Consider the following 16,292-nt stretch of genomic DNA (forward strand, 5'->3'; position numbering starts at 1 on the left):
CTTACTCTATTCCACTGGTTCTGAAACCTCAGTGTGTATCAATCACCTGGCTGACTTGGTAAAACCTAGACGGTGAGCCCCCACTCCCAGAGCCTGAGCCAGTAGGTCTGCATGAGGGCCAAGAATTTGCATTTCCCCCAACAAGTTCTCAGGCAATGCTGATGCTGCTTATCAAGAAACCACACTTTAAGAACCACTGCTCTATTCAAATCCTCCCATTTCAATCAGTGCCATCAGTAACTAAAGACCCCTAGTTTAACCTAAAGATAGTGACCTCCAAAGGTTAGATCCACAGCATTCCACTAAACTATACTCCACTTAATGTTCTCAAGCCCTGCCTTAAACATCCTAGGAATGCTAGTATGAAAACTACCTCTCACTCTGTGCTCCACTTAGTCAACCAATCTTAAAAGATGACATCGGGATCAAATAATGGCTAGTTAAACATGGAAGTAGGAGAAAGGATTAGGATTCTGATGAGACATAGTTAAACAGCTGCAAAGGCAGTTAACTATCTCTGCTATTTATCTAAATGCTCATTGAAAGGTAGAAGATATTTATTTAAATTAGAGTGGGATAAGTAATAAGCATTTATAAACATATGGAAAACACTGTTCTGGTGCCTTTTAAAAAATTCTGTAAATTTAATAACTAGACCAATGGAGTACCTTAATCAAATGAAACAAAAGAGATCTTAGCCAAATAAAATAGTTCAGATAGATCAGTTTCTCCAAAGGTGACTTATGGATCACCTGTATTAGAATCATTTTGAATTGTTAAAGATATATTTAAAATGCAGATTTCTCAATAGCTCCACAACAGAATCAACTTCAAGGCATAGGACTAGGAATATGTATTTTTACCAAGCACTCCCAGGTAATTCTTATGCAAATTAGCTTAAGAACTGAAAACTTAGTGTAAAGTTCTCAATGTTCCTAACTTGATTTTCAACCAGTTGGTGAGCTAGGGGAGAGGCAGGATCCCATTTCACAACTAAACATTTGTTAAAGGCAACTGTATTGACCATATAAGATGAGACAGTGCTCTTGCCCATATCCTAGTAAGTAATAAGCCAACCACAGAAATTTCTCCAGCCTAGGATGAAAAATTGGAAGAGGACAACAAAGGCTCAGTGAAAGCCAGAGAAAAGTGGTTACTTCTGGCTTGGGGTTAAGTGTTGATTGCAGACAGATTTCACTGGAAAGAAAACTGAGTATCTAAGACTATGCCTTCAATATTGAAACAGGCTCTGAGATGTTTCTAACTCTCAAGGAGTTTACAATACTTAATGCCTTCATAAAAATAGATAGGAAAATGGAGATGATATACTTATCTAAACTGTACTAAATTCTAAACACTAAGGAGGCATTCCAGGGTAAAAAGGAATATTTTAACAGAACAAACAAAACATGATCATAGACTCCTGGGAGAAGAACACACACTGAACTTTATTTCTGGGAAACAGGGTTGCTGCAGAAGGCCTTTAAAACAAAAATCAAGGGCTTCCCTGGTGGCGCAATGGTTGAGAATCCGCCTGCCGATGCAGGGGACACAGGTTCATGCCCCGGTCTGGGAAAATCCCACATGCCGCGGAGCCGGCTGGGCCCGTGAGCCATGGCCACTGATCCTGCGCGTCCGGAGCCTGTGCTCCGCAATGGGAGAGGCCACAACAGTGAGAGGCCTGCGTACCACCAAAAAAAAAAAAAAAAATCAAGTTTTCGATAAATGTACTGAACAAAATTATCTTCACTTTTGTACAACAGCACCTACGGGCATGCATATTTACACATGTGCAATCAGGATGAATTCTGTTTGATAGTCTGCTAGTCTTATTTATGCAAACACTTTCACTGTTTTCAGTCACTTACAGACATATTGCATCATATTGTACTATAACTTTAAACTCTTCCCCTAAAAATTTGAGCTTAACACAAACACTACCTGACATCTAAATTCTAGAAGTTAGCTCCAGTCCTAAATAAGTTATATAACATTTTCAGGACTATTGAGGGAAAATTTTTAGCTTCTTGTTTGCCTTCCCCAAAGAGAAAACAAGCACATTTCTGCTCACAGACCACTTTCCCGACATTCTGAGGTTAGGAGGGTGCTAACATCTGTTAAAAGATTATAAACTTCTGTGGAAGTGCGATTTTTATATTACACTGCACTCAAGAGAGGAAGAAGGTGATTTGATTTATAAGTGGAAAGAGAAATTAATTATGGTCAAACCAGCATCAGCTGAATCTCCACTGAGCCCACCCCGTCTGTCGTGGACTTCTGTATGCTAAGGGAGCTAACTGGGAGACTTCTCGGAGCTGGGCTGTGTTGCCTTGGAGAGCTTTCAGTTTGGAAGTCAAGTGTAACAAGCCAGCAGTTACAAAGACTAGCCAATTTGTATTCCTCCTCCCCCTTTCTGTTCTTTCCTGGTTAACTAGAACTGTGAAAATGTCGATGTTAAATAGCAAGAACTACTGTCATTGCATCTGCTCCTGCGAAAACACACTGATTGTAAGAATAAGGCAGAGTAAAGCTAACGTTTAGTCTCAATCAGTTTTCTAGTGTTCAAATCACTATACATAACACTACTATGTACTCTGAACCTTCCTCTGAGGAGTTTAACAGCTTTCATGTATTGCCTGTATCAAGACACTTCATGGATTAGGAAGGAGTAACAATAGTAATATATTTGAAATGTTTCATAAAATTAGTTTCCCAGGACTTTAAGTCCTGAGTCTAACCTCTAAGATTTAAGTTCTTCAAATTTAATAAGATGGTGATTTCACAGCTTTTATTTTAGGCAATGCAATTCAAGGATTTAAACTATTTCAAGCAAATACTTGATTAGCTACTGTCATATGAATCTCTTGCACAGAATGTGAACGTTTCTAGTCACCCTGACAAATGTAGCTGTTCAGGGAAACCTGAAAACTAATTTCCTAAAATTCATGCAAAATAGGTATCTGATACAAAAAGATAATGGAAAACACACAGAACTTAAAACTAAACTTTTATTCTTCTATTCCAGTGCAAAAGTTTTGAGCTTATAGGTATCCTAAAATTTTTTTTTCTAGAACAGTTATGAGTTTGGACATCTTTGGAAATCTAAGGTCCTAGGTTTTCCAATTTTTTCCAAGGAGAGAAAAAAAAAATCTCCTAGGACTGGAAATAAATGGAGACATCACTCTTTTTCAGTGATAGTGAAGCATTAGCTGCCAGAAAGTACCTTCCGTTTCCACTTACCCTGGTATGACAGGAGCCTTTGCACTGATGAAAACACATGGAATCTCAACAGAGGAAGTAAAAATACAGACCTGCAACTTACTAACTTCAAAGTGTTCCTTCTGAGAGCCCTATGAGTTTGTCTTGTTCATCTGTATCTAGTCACTACAGGTATTTACCTTGTGAATGTTTATCTTTTTTTTTTTTTTTTTTGTGGTACGTGGGCCTCTCACTGCTGTGGCCTCTCCCGTTGCAGAGCACAGGCTCCGGATGCACAGGCTCAGCGGCCACGGCTCACGGGCCTAGCCGCTCCGCGGCATGTGGGATCTTCCCGGACCAGGGCACGAACCCGTGTCCCCTGCATCGGCAGGCGGATTCTCAACCACTGTGCCACCAGGGAAGCCCCTGTGAATGTTTAAATAAATGAATATGGCAACTTAAAGTTTCCATTTGCAATTAAACATGAAAGTTTTAGCTTCCTAAGTAGATCTCTTAAATACTGCACCATCCCAAGGGCAAAGCGGTATGAGAAACAAAGTGGTTTGTACAGTCACAAAGTAAAGGCAAGTCAGCATCCTCCTGAGCCCGCCCGTCTCAGATTCACAGCAACAGTATCATATTCAAAGCTCCCTAGTGACCCTTCCCCTTGAGTAAAATCTCACAATACCCAAATTTAAAGAAATTGAAGACGTTCCCTTTGTACAGAAGACTAATGGAGCAATCTCTGAAAAGGTGCTTGGGTGATTTTTTTTTTTTTTTTTTAAGGACTGGCAAGGAACTCAAAATTTTGTTTTAAGTTTTTCCCTTTACTAAAGTAATCCTCGGGACTCCCCTGGTAGCTCAGTTGTTAAAAATCTGCAGCCAAGGCAGGGGACACGGGTTTCAGCCCTGGTCCAGGAAGATCCCACATGCCACAGAGCAACTAAGCCCATGTGCCACAGCTATTGAGCCTGCGCTTTAAAGCCCGTGAGCCATATAACTACTGAAGCCCGGTAAGCCTACATCCCGTGTTCCACAAGAGAAACCACTGCCATGAGAAGCCCATGCACCGCAACAAAGAGTAGCCCCGGCTCACTGCAACTAGAGAAAGCCCGCGCACAGCAACAAAGACCCAACGCAGCAAAAAATAAATGAATAAATAAAGAAATTTAAATAAATAAATAAAGTGATCCTCACACGCTATTTAATCCTCAGTATTAGACCTAGTTTAGATGCAAAGGACTAAGACTCAGAGATTAACTTGTTCAAAGACCTCGCCATTGAGCAGAAGTGCAAGAGCTCAAACTGAAATATCCGGGCTTCCCTGGTGGCGCAGTGGTTGAGAGTCCGCCTGCTGATGCAGAGGACACGGGATTGTGCCCCAGTCCGGGAAGATCCCACATGCCGCGGAGCGGCTGGGCCCGTGAGCCATGGCCGCTGAGCCTGTGCATCCGGAGCCTGTGCTCCGCAACGGGAGATGGCCGCATACCGCAAAAAAAAAAAAAAAAAAAAAACAAAACAAAAAAAAAACCCTGAAATATCCTTTCCACTATATTATGGTTGCCTGATTTGGCAGTGGGTGGGGGGAGACACATGGAGCCCCTCCTCACCCAAGGCTATTCACATTCTTAATCAGAGAAAAATGATATAAGAGAAAGAGGTCCAAGCTCTGAAGACTTTTAAACCCAATCCTATTTCTGACACTCTAACATACGGAGGGCAATAGAGCCATGCAAGTATTAATACTCACTTTCTCACTGTTTTTTTTCCTATGTACTTTAGGAACCATTTGTTCCTGAGATGTTTATCTTTTCAAGACTTTATCTCTGAGACTCTTTAAAATTAGACCCTGTGCTGTAATTTTGATCCTACAAAATTATTTTCTCTGGACTACCTTTAATTGAATATCAATTTTGAAGTCTGTTCCTGTTGTGATTCTACTCTGATAATCCTTTTGATCCATGGTATAAGATCTCTACTAAGATCCATTTGGCTTAATTTAATGTATATTAGTGAACACATCCCTCTTATCTTAAGTAGTACTTCCAAATTAAAAATTCAAGGCAATTCAATAATCAGCATCACCTAGACTTATGAGCCATTACTAAAATTTTTTTCCATGGAATCCCCCAAATGCCTATACTCATGCACAACTGTTAACATGGAGTTTGCTACTTAAGTTCTCATACCTAAGCTTTATTATCTAAGGCACTTATTCCCAAGAATTACTATTTCAGCAAGTTGAGCTGGTCACTTTAAGCAACCATCTGAATAAATGAAAAATAAAAGAAACTCTCAGGTGCTTTGAGTCTTCTCAGTTTAAAAATATTGGGGTGGGGGGCTTCCCTGGTTGTGCAGTGGTTGAGAGTCTGCCTGCCGATGCAGGGGACACAGGTTCGTGCCCCGGTCCAGGAGGATCCCACATGCCGCGGAGCGGCTAGGCCCGTGAGCCATGGCCTGTGCGTCCAGAGCCTGTGCTCCGCAGCGGAGGGGCCGCGGCAGTGAGAGGCCCGTGTACCGCAAAGAAAAAATATATATATATTGGGGTGGGGACTTCCCTGGTGGCACAGTGGTTCAGAATCTGCCTGCCGATGCAGGGGACACGGGTTCGAGCCCTGGTCCGGGAAGATCCCCCCACATGCCACAGAGCAACTAAGCCCTTGTGCCACAACTACTGAGCCCGTGTGCCACAACTACTGAAGCCCACGCGCTTAGAGCCCGTGCTCCGCAACAAAAGAAGCCACTGCAATGAGAAGCCCGCGCACTGCAAAGAGTTGCCCCGACTCGCCGCAACTAGAGAAAGCCCGCGCACAGCAACAAAGACCCAATGCAGCAAAAAAAACCCCACCAAATGTGTGTGTGTGTATATATATATATATATATATATATATATATATACACACACACATATGGGGTGGCAGGTAGTAAAAGAGTACCCTTTGAAGAACCATGATGACAGAAGACCTACTGAGTTCTGTGGTTTAAAAAAAAAAACAAACAAAAAAATCCCACAAATAATGAACTAGGCATTTCACTGATTAAATGTATCTAAAAGATAAATCCCTGGTTATCTTTCTTTTTTAACTGAGGTATAAATGACATATAAGCTCTGGGTGACTTTAACAGAAAACCCATAATTCTATTAAAAGGTTGAGAAATTACCCATATCAATATACTTCCTTCATTTCTAAGCCCACCTTTATTGCTGGAAGTTCTTTCAGCAGTAACCACCTTGCCTTAGACTTACTCTTAGAAAAGTAAGAACCAGGTATACATTTGGCTCCTACTTAGCCCAAACCTAGATATAGATACACCATCTTTTATTTTAAGGTGATTGCTTAATAGTCAGAAGAGAGCCACATAGACTATGCAGTTCAGTTAGGTAAAGACTCTATCTACCAACTCTAGTTATGTGTTACTGTTCACTGTGTAAATGTCAGGAAGATTTAAAATGTTAACAGAGAATACCAGTGAGGGAAGGAAAGAGCCACCAACTCATTACTTCAAACCTAACATTCAAGATAAAGATCCATCTCAGAGCAGAAGCTGTCTGATCAAAGTTTAAATTTTAAAATGTGGGTAAAGAGACACCTTCATATACTCATTTAAACCTCAATAGCTTGTGAAGCATAGAAATATCATCCTTGATTACAGATGAGAAAACAAGGTATACGTATGCTAATGCACACATATGCAATCTAAAAAAACAGTACTGATGAACCTAGTGGCAGGGCAGGAATAAAGACGCAGAGAATGGACTTGACACAGTGGAGGGGGCGGGGGAGCTGGGATGAAGTGAGAGAGTAGCACTGACATATATACACTACCAGATGTAAAATGGATGGCTAGTGAGAAGCTGCTGCATAGCACAGGGAGATCAGCTTGATGCTTTGTGACGATCTATAGGGTTGTACAGCAGAAACTAACACAACACTGTAAAGTAATTATACTCCAATAAAGATTAAAAAAAAAAAAGAAAACAAGGTATAGCAGCCAGGGCAAGTTTCATAGTAAGAACAGGGACTTAATCTAGATTGTTCTGATTTCTACTCCAACTTTCTATTTTACCACAGCTGCCCAAGAGCATTGTATCTCCCCAGAGCCTCCCTCTTCACCACTTATTCCCCTACTTCGATAGCAATCTGGTTCCAGTCTTAATACCATAGCATCTCTTGAAGATATAAGGGGTCTAAGGCTATCTCTAACAGCATATAATTAAGGGCAGCCTGTGACATCTTTTTGGCTGCGCTGAACACCATACGGGATCTTAGTTCCCCAACCAGGGATCAAACTCACGCCCCCTGCAGTGGAAGCACGGAGTCTTAACCACTGGACTACCAGGCACGTCCCAGCTGTGACATTATTAGAAGCTTACCAATTACCACCTGACTGGGGTTTCTGGAATCTGGACTAAGGCAGTATGCTACCAAAAAGGGGAGATGAGAGGGACTTCCCTGGTGGCGCAGTGGTTAAGAATCCGCCTGCCAATGCAGGGGACACAGGTTCAAGCCCAGGTCCAGGAAGTTCCCACATGCTGCGGAGCAACTAACCCCGTGCACCACAACTACTGAGCCCATGTGCCACAACTACTGAAGCCCGCACGCCTAGAGCCCATGCTCCGCAACAAGAGAAGCCACTGCAATGAGAAGCCCATGCACCACAACAAACAGTAGACCCTGCTGGCCGCAACTAGAGAAAGCCCGCATGCAGCAATGAAGACCCAATGCAGCCAAAAATAAATAATTAAATAAATATTTTTTAAAAGAGATATTTAGGGGCTTCCCTGGTGGCGCAGTGGCTGAGAGGCCGCCTGCCGATGCAGGGGATGCGGGTTTGTGCCCCGGTCCGGGAGGATCCCACATGCCGCGGAGCGGCTGGGCCTGTGAGCCTGTGCGTCTGGACCCTGTGCTCCGCAACGGGAGAGGCCACAACAGTGAGAGGCCCGCGTACCGCAAAAAAAAAAAAAAAAAAAAAAAAAAGAAATTAAGAAAAGGCAGGGGGAGAGTAGAAGGTTTTCCCCCAAATCTGTACTAATCCCATTAAATTCTCATTTATTCTTTTCTTATTTTTTTATACAGCAGGTTCTTTAATATTAGTTATCCATTTTATACATATTAGTGTATATATGTCAATCCCAATCTCCCAATTAGATTTAATGAATACAAAAACATAGTGTCTCCCAAACTCTCAAATTTAGTTCCCTTCCTCCCACTTCCCCTTCTGCTGCCAAGCAAAAGCTTAGATAGCTGACTACAAAGAAATAAAGGGGCTACCTTATAGGAGCTGGGTAAAGCAAGGGGGTCTTAGCCAATGAGATTCCCTAATCCACTGATCTTGAAATCTGCTAGATCAGTCTTCTGCCCAACCAGTATTTTGCGTACAAAACTTTATAAATCTAGGCATTCGTATCTGGTAGCAAGATTAAAATCTGGACTTTTACTAAGGGGCAATGAGTACACTTCCATTGTATTCTAGTGTAGGAATAACCTTCAACTTAAAACTTCTTTTTGGTAAACTCCAAATAGCCAAGGATATCTCCTCCAAGAAGATTCCTGCCCTCTACCTTTCCTAGGCTGTGCTGAGAAAAATACAAAGAATATTGGACCAAGGGTTGGTGGATGTGTTTTTGTTCTTAAAATACAGGAAAATGTCATAATACCCAGGGATCTATTAAACTTGTTCTCAGCAGTCAACAACAAAGACGAGCGAATTAAAGTCCTCAATTATGCTGACTGCTTTAACACCTTTTGTTGAAGCTTATCTAGGTGTGTCTCAGGAATGCTAATGAACTGAGTTCTTGGTTCCTTAAATCCACAGAAACAAAGTTAACTTCAAAGGCTCAGAGAGGAATTAACAGAGACTGGTAGAGATGCACGCACCTCTACTCAATCTAATGGGGAGTGCAGAAGGGAGATGTAAATAAAAATATTTACTATACATTTCTGAAAAATTCTCAAGAACAGTACAGAAAGGTAAAGTTGGCAGGGAGATAACTGAGTGGACCTAAAAATAGAAGGCAACAGGGGCTTCCCTGTTGGCGCAGTGGTTGGGAGTCCGCCTGCCGATGCGGGGGACGCGGGTTCGTGCCCCGATCCGGGAGGATCCCACATGCCGCGGAGCGGCTGGGCTAGTGAGCCATGGCAGCTGAGCCTGCGCGTCCGGGGCCTGTGCCCCGCGGCAGGAGAAGCCACAGCGGTGAGAGGACCGCCTACCGCAAAACAAACAAACAAAAAAAACAAAAACACACAAAAAAATAAAAATAGAAGGCAACAAATTAAAAACGAGTACCTACCAAAAAGAAATTTAAAACTTAAGTTGCCAATATCCCTTGCCGTTTCTTTCTTAACTAAACCTTAGAGACATAAATGACAGACAAAGACACAATACAGACTTTGACAATGGGTGGTCTAGCTTGATGATATTACAATCTGTATAACCTAGACATAAACTTGAGTCACTTCTCTCCCAGTCTGAAAAATATTTAGAATCTTTCTTGAATATACAGAATAAATATCATTTTAAACAATATCTACTGCTGCTAAAATCATTTAGCAAACCATTAGTCATTTCCTACAACACTACCCCAAATACCATTAATATCTAACAGATATTCCACTCTAAGCTTCTTCCCACCTAATAAAGCCAAGGCTACACACACCATCACCACTCCCCCATCTTTACCACCCTTCGCAGTACCCAGGCTCTATGCTATCAACACAGAACATACTACACATTGCCCACACCTAGATAGGCAGGTGGTGGGGGAAGGGCAAAGGTTGGCAAATGCTACTTCTTCCATACTGATGGCCTCTATTTTACATTTCCTACTTTAGCTACTGGCCCGAAGCCATGGGGATGGAAAGCTGCTTCACAAACTTCAGATTTACAAGGCATGGAAACAGAAAAGACTTGTTCTAACTATTACTGCTCAAAGTTTAAACACAATCTAAAAGCCTCCTTTAAACACAATATCTCATTCACTTCTAAAGGGCCAGTTGGGAACTTCTCCCATCCCAAACTTTTTACTTTAAGAAGCCAAATTCTCAACTGCTTGCCCAAATGCCCTCATTTCACAAAGTTAATGAATTAAAAAATAATTAAGGGGCAGTCAGATAATCTTAACCACAGGATACAGATAATTTAGTGAACTGACTCTCTTCCGTCTCCAAATGCAATGAATGGACCATATTTTACCTTTCTTTCAAGACAGTTTTTAAACTCAGGATCCCACATCAAATACTCATTTCAAGCATTTCCATACCTCATTCAAAAGTAAATAATTACATTGGAATCCATTTTTCCCAGTGAACCTAGAACTTTATTGGAGTTCAACATAGTTTCATATGGAAAACACGCAATTGCTCACAAAACACTTCTGGAGAAATAACTTTGGGTTTGAAGAAAATCAGTATTCTGCACTGTAAGTATGGCAAAAGCTGTTAAAGACCAATAACATATGCACTCATACCCAACTACTAGGAAATAACATGAACAACTGCAGTATGTCTGAAAGTTCCTAAAATGAAATACACCCAGAAAGCACAACAGAATCATGTCCGATACCATTGGCAGCAACAGGTAACTGTTACTGTGATTAACATACAATACATATTCACAAGCTCAGAAGTCAGTCATGTTTTCTGCATGCCCCCACACATGCCGAAAACAAACAAAAACCCCCAACAGCCTAATTTTAGAATATAAGCTTTGAGACATGTTAAGAATCCCTGGCACTTGTATAAATGGATACTGACTCACTGAGACCTAGAACAAACTAACGAATCTCTCTTCAAATTCTCACAATTCCCCGTTATTATGTTGATGTTAAAGGAAAAAAGCCAGACTCAATTCTTTTTTTGCAACTATTGGTTAAAATGAGATTTTGGAACTGACCCTGACTTCCTATTTTCCATTTTACTTTATCTACTTACCAAAGACAAGTATGAGTTAATTATAGCAAGCAATATTATCCAGTTTTCACTTTTTAAACCATGAGGTATTTCTGATTTAGTAACTACTTGATTTTCTTGTTTTACCGGTAACATCGGAATCTAAAATTTGTTTGTGAGTTCTGACATGCTAGTAATCTAAAAAGCACATGTTGAGAAGCAACTCCGTTTCATCTATAAAGATTCTACAGCAGCTCACTAATTCTGAAAAGGTGCCCCCAAGAAATCTGGCAGCAGTGGAAGGAAGGACAACACTGGAGCCCAGAGCTTAAGTGTTTCTGGATGGAGTAGGAAGACGTGCCAGATTTCACTTGAAGGTGCCATCAGTTTGGTTTTAAAAATGTGATGGGAATGTTCAGATAGCCACATCATTAGCTTTCCCACCTGTCACCCCAACCAGTGCCCAACAGCACAGAAGTATAACTATCTGTTAGCATCAGAAACAATTTATATTTAATTCCATCATCCAGTTTGAATCCACTAAGCTACTAGAATCAACACAAGATAATGCCAAATAATGAGCCCATGTAACATTTCTGAGAATAATCACTGATAAAACCAAGCATTATACTTTACTCATGCCAGGGAGGAAAGAACCCTACTACTCCAGAGTAGATGGGCAAAAACATCAAGCTCTTGAAACAGCAATAGGACCACTGACCCCCAACCTGATGTTACAATTATCAATACTACAGATAACTCAGTAGTCTGCACAGTACTGTGCTAATGACTCAGCCCCACTTCAGTGAGTGCTACCAACACCTAGAAAAAGCAGCCTTTTCTCTTAGGTATAAGAGATTATGGTTTCTGCTCCTGAAACTCCCAGCAATTCTTTAAATATAAATACATTTCACAAATAACAGATTTTCCCCAGCAGTTGAGTATGGGCTGGAATGTTCTAAATTCTATACGCACAGTAACAGTCTTAACTTGTAAAGAATGAACTCCAAAGGCAAAAAATCTTTTATCTCTTAGGGGACGAGGGCAGGCAAATGAGAGAGTTTTGTTTTAACATTATTGGCACAGTTCATCTGTAAGATGGGTTAGGTCCACTTAAAATCATGCTTAAGCAAACTCTTAATACAAAGATCAACAATAACTTGTCTGAGCATAATTAAACATTGATTTTTATCTTTTAAAAACTCTTTCACAGTTACATAAATCAACCACTAGTTACTAATGTATTACTTAACAGAGCAAGCACACAGCTACTAATACTACATCTTTCTTCTAGACAATATTTACAAAGATAATACTCCACTGTCAGATCCTCAGTGTGGTGGGGAAGCAGTTAAAGTGCTTTTTCTCTTGAAGGAGCAGGTTTAGATAAAAAGCAAACAACAAACTATCAAATCTTTCCCTCTTGCCTTTTTCAGCTCTGTAAGAAAGTAGAGATGAGGCAGCTTTTAATTTCTTCATACTAGAAACATATATAGCGTAGTGGCTAAGCTTGTGAGCTTTGTAGTGCCAACTCACTGCCCTTGGGAAAGCTAATAAATATACCTAAGGCTCAGTTTCCTTATCTATGGAAATGGAGATAACAGTACCCAACTCATAAGGGTTCTTCCAAGGATTAAATTAAACTAGATGATCCAATGGAAAGAACTGAGATTCATGCCCGATAGACAGTAAACATTTAATAAATATCAGCAATTATTGCTATTACAAGTGAAAAAACACATTCTAAGTCAATAAAGCCAGTTTACTTCAGTCTCTACAAAAATGGCACTAAAAAGCAATAACCTACCCAGCCTACAATCATTCACATATTCAAGAGTTCCTTTGTATAACTTAGGTGAGAACCATGGAGGTTAACTTTCTGAGGAGAAAGGACTACACTTTGTTTCATTACTAGATACATTACTTACTCAGCCCAGTCTGAGAGTCAAAAGAACACTTATTCTGTATTAAGATCCTACCTTCCTCCAAGAGAGGTCAAAAGGACTTCTTACATCCTCACCTGCCACATCCTTTCTTTGCTCCCACATCCCAAAGAAACGTATCTACACTCTGTGGTTTTGTGAACAGCAGGGGCCTCATCTCCCACTTTTAAAACCCTGATAGGTTGGCTAAACATAGTTAAGAAATACTCCAACTCCTGACACTCAGCACCTAGTCTTGCACAACACCAAGCCCAGAAGCTACTGAGAAATTTCCCCACCCCCAGACAAAATTAAACCCCTAGTCACCTAAAGCATTTTGGGTACAGATTTGCCCCAACACCTACCTTGTAATTAACTAATTATGTCTCCACCAGATAGACTGGATTGAAGGCAAGAGCAGCACTTTGTGGCCAAAGGTTCAGCTCTAGCACTAAGCACAGTGCCTGGCATATATTAGGTGCTCAAGAAATGCTACACTTTAACCAGATTCTCTCCTCGCGGAGTACCATCTCTTGCTGGATGCCCTACTTCAAAATCTGAACATAAGGCTGCTCGCAGTAGAGCAGGCTAACACGATGGACTGCTGATTACAACATCAGAAAACCTAGTCATCAGCTTCTCCCATTGGATAGGTTCCCAGAACCCAAACTCAACTGAGCAGGATTATGTACCATCAGAATCAGTGGGAATTCCCAGCACACTACAGAGGGTACCTTCTCCTTCAACAGGATTGTTGAAAAGCTTGCAGGGTGAACTTTCTATTGGGGGAATCTTCACTCGGTAACTGAAGTGTAAATACTCAAAGAATAAATGCCTTGATTTGGCTGAAAAGGGTACAAAACATAAAGGTCAGGCAAAAGCAAGCTAGCTCTCGATTCCTTAAAAACAGCAGCTTCTGAAAAAGAATGAACAGGAAGCAGGGGTGGGTGCTGGTCATCTTTGTTTCAATAAATAAAATCATTTTTTCTACCCCACAGCCCACGAGAAAAGCATAATACACCAGGCCAGATGAGATGCTCAGCAACCTTTCCTCCTGACAACTACACTTAACTGCATTTCTTTAAAAAAAAGTGCCTTAGGAACCTCAGCCCCACTGAAGTTCTAGTCAGTAATACTTTAATTAAAAAAAAAAAAAAATCAACATGCCTGAGCCCAACATTTACAATAGATGGCCAATAGAGAACTTGCAAACTTTCTGAAGGCAGGTACCACTACCTTTGCAAAGAACACAACTTGGGGAAAGCAATCTCAAAATATAAAGAACTCCACAAAGGAGGGCTTTAGCTTTAGAGCCCTATTTCCTACCATAAACATCTTACCAGGGAAGGGGAGGAAAAAAAAAATCAACAGTTGCCAAAGGGTATCTTTTATTCTGGAAGCAGAAAAGGAAACAAACAAGAAGCAGTAAGAGGGAATAACACCCCAAATAAAGTTCTCTTTGGGAAAAAAAACAGTAACAATTCAGGCTCCCAACCTTCCCCCTGGTGAGGTCTGTGATTTACGTGGCTTTGCTCCGCAGAAAGCTTTTTCTGGGCAGCTCAAGGAAGGAGCCGAGGGAGGGAGAGAAAGAGACATAGGCACAGAAAGGAGGAGAGAGAAAAAGAAAATGGCGCAGAGACTAAGTCCCGACTGTCGACAAGGCGACTTTCCCGGGAGGAATCCGGGCCCGGAAAGGCTGCCAGAGGCCCGGCGGCGGGCGACGCGGGGTCTCCGTTGCCCCCTCTTGGGAGGGCCGCGATCTGGGGGCGCTGGGGTCCCCGGAAAGGTGGTCCAGAGGCGGCCCGATGGGAACAATGGGGCCGGTGAGCGAGGAGCCGGGACTTAGTCTCTGGGACGCCATGTCTGTCCTCTGCCCGGCTCGGGCCGGGCGCGGGGCCGGCGGCCGGGGGGCCCGGGGTCGGGGAGGGGGCACACTCACCATTCAGTCGGAAATCCGCCTCGATCTGGGGAGAGAAAAGGAGGGACTATGAAACAACAGGCACATTCACCCCGCGGGCGGCGGGCGAGCGCGCGCTGCCGGGGGCCGGGCCCACCCTGCGCCCCCCGGGACGAGGGGGCCCCGGGAACGGCCTGAAGGGCCAGCCAACCCCCCTAAACTGTAACTTGGCGCCTTCCGCCCGGGGCCCGGGGCGCCGATCTCCTCCGGCCGGCCACCCCTGGCGGGGAGCTCCGGCCTGTCAAAGCGGCGGCCGGGCCGAGGCCGGGGCCTGCGCCGGGGGTCGTGAAGGGTCGGGGTGGGGCCGGGGGCCCGGGTGGGCCGGTCAGGGCAGTACCTGGGAATCGTTGTGGAGATGGTCCCCACTCATGTCGGCCGGAGCGGCGAGCGCGGCGGAAGGCGAGGGGAGCCGAGGAGTCGCAGACGGTCGCGGTCGGCCTGTTCGGGCGGACGGGGGCTCCCGGAGACGCGGGTAAACGGCGGCGGGGCGGGCCTGAGACCCCCGGAACGGCTGAGGCGGCGAAGGGCGCCAAGGAGACGCAGACGGTCGCGTCCGGCCTGTTCGGGCGGACGGGGGCTCCGGGAGGCTCCCGGAGACTCGGGTAAACGGCGGCAGGGAGGACCTGAGACTCCCGGAACGGCTGAGCCGGCGACAGCGGTGGCGAGGCTGACTGCTGCCGGGCTGGCGGCGACAGCGGACCCCAGCAGTTGTGTAACAGCCTAAGTTCGCATTTCGGCTCACTGCGCCTGCGCGGCCGCTTTTAAATGCGACGTCCATGACGTCAGAGACTCCGGAAGGAGGCCGAGGGTTGCGGGACCCGCCCCCTCGCGCTTCCAAAGGTGGACCCGGCTTTGCATCGCAAGCCCCGCCCCTAGCCCTCGCGCGCCGATGTGATTTGCATAAGGAGCTGACTCCGCCCACGGCCGCCCACCCTGTGAAATCTTCTCTTCCTCTTCCAGCGCCTTTTCTCGGATCCCAGATCCCTCCCCTAGGCAGTGCGCAGGCGCAGCCCGGACATTTCCCCCCCGCCCCCTCCGGACTGGGGCCGGCAGCTCGGCCACGTGGTGGGCCTTTAAAGGCCGCCGCGGGACAGCGGCAGGGCCCGGGCCGAGATCTCCCGGGAGCTGCAGATACCTTGGCAGCAGGGCCCCCGAGCTCTCACCAGCTATTCTTCTCTCGCTGACCGGACCCCGACGCTGCTTGGCGGGAGGAGTTTCCACCCCAGCCTTTGTCCAGGCCTTCCAACTTATGGATGATTTCACTCCCACTTCTTCAAATTTATTTTAATTTTTCAACCCGCCAAAGGTCTGGTTTAGCTCCAGTTT

At 43.9% G+C, this 16,292-nt stretch overlaps 1 protein-coding gene across 1 annotated transcript in view; it reads right to left on the bottom strand.

Annotated features, from left to right (window-relative positions):
• TOP1 (DNA topoisomerase I) overlaps positions 1-15,691 on the bottom strand; it is an 88,520-nt gene extending 72,829 nt beyond the window's left edge. The window contains exons 1-2 of the mRNA XM_059038598.2: positions 15,304-15,691; positions 14,949-14,973 (exon numbers count right to left, since the gene is read on the bottom strand). Of these exons, the coding sequence (XP_058894581.1) occupies positions 14,949-14,973; positions 15,304-15,336 (58 nt within the window). The 5' untranslated portion in view covers positions 15,337-15,691. The remainder of the gene's footprint in view (positions 1-14,948; positions 14,974-15,303) is intronic.
• Positions 15,692-16,292: the final 601 nt, after the last annotated feature.

Source organism: Kogia breviceps, chromosome 14 (assembly GCF_026419965.1).
Source record: "Kogia breviceps isolate mKogBre1 chromosome 14, mKogBre1 haplotype 1, whole genome shotgun sequence".
NCBI classification, from domain to species: domain Eukaryota; kingdom Metazoa; phylum Chordata; class Mammalia; order Artiodactyla; family Physeteridae; genus Kogia; species Kogia breviceps.